Raw genomic sequence first — 7459 nt, forward strand, 5'->3', positions numbered from 1 at the left:
GGAGAGGCAGCTGAATGCCGGGCAGAGCCCTGGGGGGGGGCCCCGCCTCCTGCCGCCTTGCTTGGCGCGGGTTCCGGGGGTGGCGGGGCCGCAGCCGGGCCCTTGTGGGCCAGCACAGGGCCTACTCCGCCCACCGCCGCTTCGCTCGCTCGGCGCGGGGGTCCCTGGGGGCGGTGGGAGACCCGTGGCCGGGCCCATGTGGGCCGGCGCAGGGCCTACTCCGGGTTGTCCACTTTTTAAAGTGAAATGGAGATGATAAAGAAGCTCAAAGGGGATGTAAAACCAGATTTTATTTGGAAACATGTTTGCATATCCAACAACCCAATAGTTCCTTGATTGAACTTTCTCTGCTACTCAGTCCCAGCAGAGACTTTGCTTCCTATTTCTCTTACAAAATAGGAGCAACCCACAGAAGCCTTCCATAACATCCCTCCACCTCCTCTATCCACTTTCCATAGTGTCAGTGCCATTCCACAGGTGCTTTTATGTGAACTAGCTAAGGTTGTGGACTAGAGCCTGTATCCCAGGTCATTACTCTATTAACCATCCCTTATCATCAGCATGCAGACATGTTTCCAAATCAAATCTGAATATTTCATCCCCTTTGAGCTTCTTTGTCATCTCCACTTCACTTTAAAAAGCAAAAATTCTCAGGTTGTCTGTTCTTACTATCTCCACCTCCTTTCCATTCTTTCTTGAACCCACTCCAAACTCTTCTTGCTACCAGGTTACCACATTGCAATCCAGTGGTCAATTCTGTGTTTTCTTCCTCCTTGATATTATTGACAGCATTTTAGGCAATTAATTATTTCCTCCTTGAAATGTTCTTCACTTGGCTTTCAGGATGCTGCTACAGTTTTTCTCCTTCCTCTCTGGCCTTTATTTCTGACCCCCTTTGCTATATCCTCACTACTTAATGTCAAAGTGCCTATTTGCTATCTTCTTGCACTCTCTTGGTGGTCTCATCCAGGCTTTAAACATCACTGATATGCTGATGACTTACCTTTTAATGCTACAAGTTCAGAACTTTGAAAAATTTCTACACTCTTGTAACTACCCCTACAGTCAAAATAAAGAATATTTCAGCCTCATCGAAAACTTCTCCCATGTCTCTGCAGTTAATCCCCACTCTTCAAGTCCTGGAAAACTACCTCTCTGCTATCTGATGATACATTAGGATTGTCTTTTTTGTTTTTGTTTTTATTTTTTTTTTTGAGAGGTTTTTGCTATAGGGTGCGTGTGCTCGCCAGACAGACAGAGACATAGAGACAGAAAGCAAGAAATCACCCCCCAGGGGGGATGGTCACGCCGCAATCCCTTCTCCTCCATTCTCCTCCCGGGATCTTGGGCACGCACGCACATGCGCCTGGTGTGAGTTTTAAGCCACCGGGTCCGGGACACGAACCGTGGTTGACTACGTGGGAGTCCAGCGACATAGCCATTACGCTAACTGCTGGTTCCCCACAACATTCTGTTTTCAGAAATGAATTGCCTGGGGTGAGCAGGTTGCATGGTGGTTAAGACACTAGACTTCCACATGGTTGACCAAGGTTTAAGTCCCAGACCAGGTGGCTTGCTTTCTCGCTTTCCCTCTCTCTATGTCTCTCTATAGTGAGCATGTGTGCCCTACAACAAATTTAATAATAATAATAAATAAAATTAATTTTTTAATAAAAATGAAATGAGCTGCCTAATATTGCAAAGGTTCTACATTAATCATGTTATGTCAAATGTGACTGCTTACTAAGGCCCATTTCTAACTTAAACATAATTGTAAAATAAAAAGATATTCTACATATGTGTTAGCATCATCAACCTAAAGCACTATTATGATGGATCAGTATGATTCTCACAGTTGAGCAGGGTGCATGGAATGTAAAGACCAAGAAAAGATCCAGGTCCCAGTGTACACAGACCTACCTATGGGGTAGTTGGGCAAGGTAGTAGAGAACACAAGGGAGTTGATATCCTAAACCCAAGTCTAATACAGCAGTGACCAAGGGTAGTTTAACAGTCCCAAAACAAACCCAAAGAGAGGGACAGCAGATGGATTCATCTGGTCATGTTTAAGAAAAGCACTCTGAGACTGAAAACTCAGAAAAGGGGAGAAAAAAATAATAAAACAAGATCTCATATGGGATATCCCCAGGCATAGTGAGTTAAGAGAAAAACAAGAGTGTTTTGGGAATAAAGCAAGGGCCAGGTGGTGGCCCAGTGGAAGCACAGTTGGGCCTGTTAGGTGCCCACATGTGTCTTTGTGATCCAGGCTGACTGAAACTATCAGGGAGTGGCTATCAGCATGAAGACCCTGTTGGGACCAGCAGGTGGTGTGGTGGTTAAGGTGCTGGACACTCCCACATGGTGGACCATGGTTCAAGTCCTGGGTCTGGTAGTTTGCTTTCTCACTTTCCCTCTCTCTCTCTTTCTGTCTGTGTCTGTCTCTGATCAAATTAAAATAAATGAATGAATAAATAAAAAATATTTTTTTAAAAAAGACCCTGTTGAGTATGCCTATCTCTCTGTCTCTGTCTCTCTCATGGTAGAAATAAGTACACTGGAAATAAAAGAATAAAGCAAGAAACTGGCTAAAGTTCACCACACAATATCTGGACTGTCTTGTCCCTGACAGTCACCAAACAGAAAAGATAGTTGCCATTTGGGGTACGGTGTAGTTGTAACCAATTCCTAACCCCAGGGGATTTTATGAACATCTAAGGATCCCTTGGTCTGTTAGCTCATCATAATTGGTGGAGGTAAATTGAAACCTGCCATGTATATCATGAAACTTCAATGGAATAAGGACAAGTACAGGTCAGCCACCCATGCCATATACTTTCCCATCCCATCTCCACCTTTTGAAAGGATTCAGTTTATCTCCTTTAAAGAAACTTTTGGCGGCAACCCACTTGGATCTAGGTTTCCAAAGTTTCCAGATGTCAGAGGGACACTGAATTACCTTACTGCAAATATCGGCACTATTCTATGTTATAAAAAGAACTAACATTTATTCAGTGCCTGTTCTGGTTTTTGAGCTTTGAATGGATTGCATTATTTAACTATGATATAACCCTGTGAAGTGGGTATTACTTCTTTCTATTTTACAGATGAGGAAACTGAAGCTCAGCGGGTTCAAGTAACTTGATCCAGCTCAAAACTCTAGGAAGCCAAAGATGAGAATTAGAATTGAAACATTTTGACAAAGAGTCCTGCTTTCCAGTATTACTCCTGATTCCTTCTCTGCTGGCTGCTAATGTATCTCACTGAATAATTTCTTTCTGCCCCCTCACTAATCTGTATACTTCCTGAAGATGAGGACCTAATCATGTTCATATCTATATCCAAAACCTGAGCTCTCACTAGGCCCCCCTGATTCTGTTGGTCACCCCACTGGCTGACTTGGTTCCATTAAGGAATTCCGTTGTGACAATATGATGTGACCTCACACCGGTGCTCCAAGTTAGAACCCAAACATTCTGTAGATATCTGTTTATTACAGTTCCTCAGATAAATATAGGGCAGCTGCTAGACTAGAGCTAAATATTTCCTTTCAGCTACATGATAAAAGAACAATTTTTGTGTGATGGACAGGAGTCAATGTTCTTTCATTATTTTATTTTTGGTTTTAATACAATACCCACTTCGTTTATGCTTATCTTATGAAATTAGGTTCTACCCAGTTAAAAAAACAGCAGACTTACCAGGTAGCTTCAACCATTGGTTTTACTTGTCTCATGGGAATTGAAAAACTGTTTCAGGGAAAATTAAAATAGGATAATTAGCATTTCATGGTTACAAGTTTTCTTTTCAAGGTGGTAAACAAGCACAAGTAACCAGATATGTGACTAAACAGCCCAGAACACTTAACGGTCTAATCCTACCTGGGATTCCAGGGGCTGCCTCAAAACCCAAAGGTAAGTCACCGTATTACCCATTCAGTAAAATGTACTGTAGTCTGGGGTCCTCTTTTTTTGCTATATGAATATACCTTGTGTATTTGCTAGTTGTAATGTATACATAGATAAACATTTGCTCAGAAATTAAATCCTATGCTCTTTACTGTCTAAACCGTGCTTTCTCTCTCTCTCTTTTAAGGTTTTTGCCATAGGATACAAGTGCTCATCAGAGAGAGAAAGAGAAAACAGTGAGAAGGAAAGTGAGAAATCACTCCCCAAGGGGATAGCCATTCTGCAATTCCTTCTCCTCTGTCCTCCTGGGATTTTGGGTGTGCACACACACGTGCCCAATGCCAGATCCAGGATTTGAACCACAGTCATCCATGTGGGAGTCCAGCAGCCCAGCAGCTTAACCACCACACCACCTGCTGGCACTCTATTTTTTAAAAATTTTTTTTAAAATGTTTGCTAGAGGAACTGCATGCTTGCAGGGAGTGGAGAAGAAAGTGAGAAACCACCACCTCCCCCTCCCCCCCTGCCCAGAGGGATGGCCACACCACAATATCTTCTCCAATTTCTCCTTGGAATTTTGGGCATGTACACACATGTACCCAGTGTGTTTTTCAAGCCACCAGGTCCAAGTTTCAAACCAGAGTTGGCTATGTGGGATCCAGTGCCTTAACCACCACAAACCTGCTGGCTCCTGTGCTTTCTTTTTAGGGATTGATTGTAGTTTTCTTTTTCTTTTTTTTTTTTTCTATCATGTCACTTTAATTAGCACACATAAAAACCTTGATCTCATCCAGATTCTTTTAATTTCTGTATGACTTTAGTTGTAATTTGATGCACTTGTTTTGGTAACAAAGCATACGGGTCCAGACACAGATGCTTTCCACATGTAGAGTATTCTTTATAACCATTCATCTTCTATGTTTTGTTGTTAAATTTGATACTGGAGCAACTCTGTTTATCTTAAAACACAGAACCAACTCTGAAAATCTATGAAGTCAGGTAGTGACTCTTTGCAGAGATATGTGGTACTAATAAATCATCTCAATTCTGCCCAAGGGAAACATTATCTGTATGATATAACATCTCATTTGTCTAAGGACAAGACAGTGCTCTAGTGTCCTCCATGTCATTGGCCCTTTGACCTAATAAGAGTATAGCCCTCTTTGTCTTTAGGTCTCTCCAGGTCCTCAACCTGAGAGTAGGTTTCTTGACTTCTGTGACTATAAAAGTGGACTAGAAACTAAATGTATTAAAAGTCATATTTATGAATGAAACACTGACTATAAATAGAATACTATGCTTTTGTAAATTAACCAGCAAATTTCTAGGAGGCATTGGGGTAAACTTAATATTTACATATTAGGTATTTGCAAACTATACATTAGTCTCCATTGTCTAATACCAAGTTATTTCCTTATTTTCCTAAATCTATCCCAACCTAACTCTTCTGTTTGATCCCCTCTATGGCTTTCTAGCTGGAACACATACTAAGCCCATAAAGTATGTGATGAATAAAGGTAAGTCAAAGGATCCAGAAGGGTGGTAGGAGCCACAGACATTCCTAAGGTGTTATGGTATATGGCTCCAGTGGGTAACAGAGGAGGCACTAACCTATATAGCACCTCTGCTCAAATTAGAAACAGGCACCCCCTTTGGACAGCTGGATTAGTAATGAAGCCTTTTGGGCAGATTAGAAAGTAGCACAGTTCCATGGGCTAATGTCTTATAAAGTACAAGCTGAATTCAAGATCCCTTTGTGTAACATACAAGATGCACAGTAGTACACAATAACCCTATCAGTGGACTTTCTGTTGGGTTGTCAGAAAAGTCATGACATATTTCTGTTTTTCAAAGGTCACTTATTTATATAAAGAACAAAGATCAATGATAAATTGCTGGGTTTTTTTTTATTCAGTAATCTTTGTCATCTTTCAGTGAGCTTCATAATTGTTCATGGAGGGACCTATTCTAATGGCGAAAAACTGAGTAAGATGCTGAATTGAACGTTATACCACACAAGGAAGATTTTTAAAATTATTTAACTTTATTTATTTATTTAAATTTGACCAGAGAGAGACAGAAAGAGAGAGAAAAGGAAAGTTAGAAAACAAGCCACCAGGTCCAGGACTCAACCTGAGGTCGGCTATGTGGGAGTCCAGTGCCCTTAACCAGCATGCCACCTGCCAGACCTACACACAAGGAGTTTTGAAGAGAGTGAAACAAGTGGAAGTGTGACAGCTCAAGGTCAGGTGAGTTGGTGGGTGTGGCAACATATCCCATCCAAGCTCCAATAATTTTTGATGGGTGATCAAAGTTGCATGTGGTCTCACATTGTCAGATGGAACATAATTCCTTTAAATTGATGAGTTCTGGATGTTTCTAGATGATGGATTCATTGGAACTATCTAATTGCTGACAGTACACATTAGAACTGATTCTTTGGTTCCTTGGTAGATCACAAAACACACCTGGGGCTGGCAGGTGGTGTAGTGGTTGAAGGCACTAGATTCCCACAGGGTGATTGTGGGGACATGTTTAAGAGAGAGAGTCTGAGGTGTGGGGACATGCGCTGAGCAAATACCACATGCTTTTTTGGGGTTTGGCAGCACCTTATAACTTGTCTTTCCTTGACTTTGGCTGCAGACAGAGCAAGGGTGGAAATTGCTAGGGGCGTTCCAACAGACACATCTGATGGACTTCAAGAAACATCTTGACCCCAATTAGTAAAATCCAATCCCTGCTCTGCATCTGAAAGGTTCTTCAGACTTCTCTGGGTGTGGTAGTACACTCCTTATTGAGAAGTTCTTTAGCTCCTTCCCCACACCTAACAGCTAGTTCTCTGCATTAGAAAAGAAGATGAGATTTTCTCTAGATGGGATTACCACCAAGGGATACACCTGGCCCCTGGTATGACTAATCTCTTATAGACTTGTTAACTGCTTCTTATTGTCTGTAACCTGGCAACCAATCCATGAAGTATCATGAAACATACATGTGTAATGTCTCCTTGTACTATAAATAAAGACGTCCAGTTCATCTGGGCGGCACAAGTTGCTTGGGCTACCTAGGCTCAGGCTGCCTGTGTCCGTTTCTACTCTCTCCCTTTGTCTCATTCTTTCCAATTTCCCGGTCCTGGCAAGATGGAGGGCTTTCTCTTTCTCATCCTCTTTCTCTTCCTCACCAGCAGCCCTCTGATCATGATTCAGCCAGACCCAAGCCCTGTGGCGGACGCCAACAGGCAATCACAGTTCAAGTCCTGGCCCAGCGGCTTGCTTTCTCACTTTCCCTCTCTCTCTCTGGTCAAATTAAAATAAATAAAGTTAAATAAAATAATTCTTGAAAGGAAGGAAGGAAGGAAGGAGGAAGGGAGGGAGGGAGGGAAAGAAGAAAGAAAGAAAGAAAGAAAGAAAGAAAGAAAGAAAGAAAGAAAGAAAGAAAGAAAGAAAGAAAGAAAGAAAGAGAAAGAAAGAAAGAAAGAGAAAGAAAGAGAGAGAGAGAAAGAAAGAAAGAAAGAAAGAGAGAGAGAAAGAAAGAAAGAAAGAAAGAAAGAAAGA

At 41.8% G+C, this 7459-nt stretch overlaps 2 protein-coding genes across 2 annotated transcripts in view; both read left to right on the forward strand.

The window, feature by feature from the left end:
* Positions 1-3898, forward strand: part of LOC102495443 (zinc finger protein 606) — a 40397-nt gene extending 36499 nt beyond the window's left edge. The window contains exon 9 of the mRNA XM_014583497.2: positions 3810-3898. The gene's annotated coding sequence lies outside the window, so the exon portion shown is untranslated. The remainder of the gene's footprint in view (positions 1-3809) is intronic.
* Positions 3469-7459, forward strand: part of CUNH19orf18 (chromosome unknown C19orf18 homolog) — a 19519-nt gene continuing 15528 nt past the window's right edge. The window contains exons 1-2 of the mRNA XM_027767625.1: positions 3469-3701; positions 3810-3911. Coding sequence (XP_027623426.1) covers positions 3581-3701; positions 3810-3911 — 223 coding nt within the window. The 5' untranslated portion in view covers positions 3469-3580. The remainder of the gene's footprint in view (positions 3702-3809; positions 3912-7459) is intronic.

Source organism: Tupaia chinensis, unplaced genomic scaffold, assembly GCF_000334495.1.
Source record: "Tupaia chinensis unplaced genomic scaffold, TupChi_1.0 Scaffold144336_1, whole genome shotgun sequence".
NCBI lineage: Eukaryota > Metazoa > Chordata > Mammalia > Scandentia > Tupaiidae > Tupaia > Tupaia belangeri.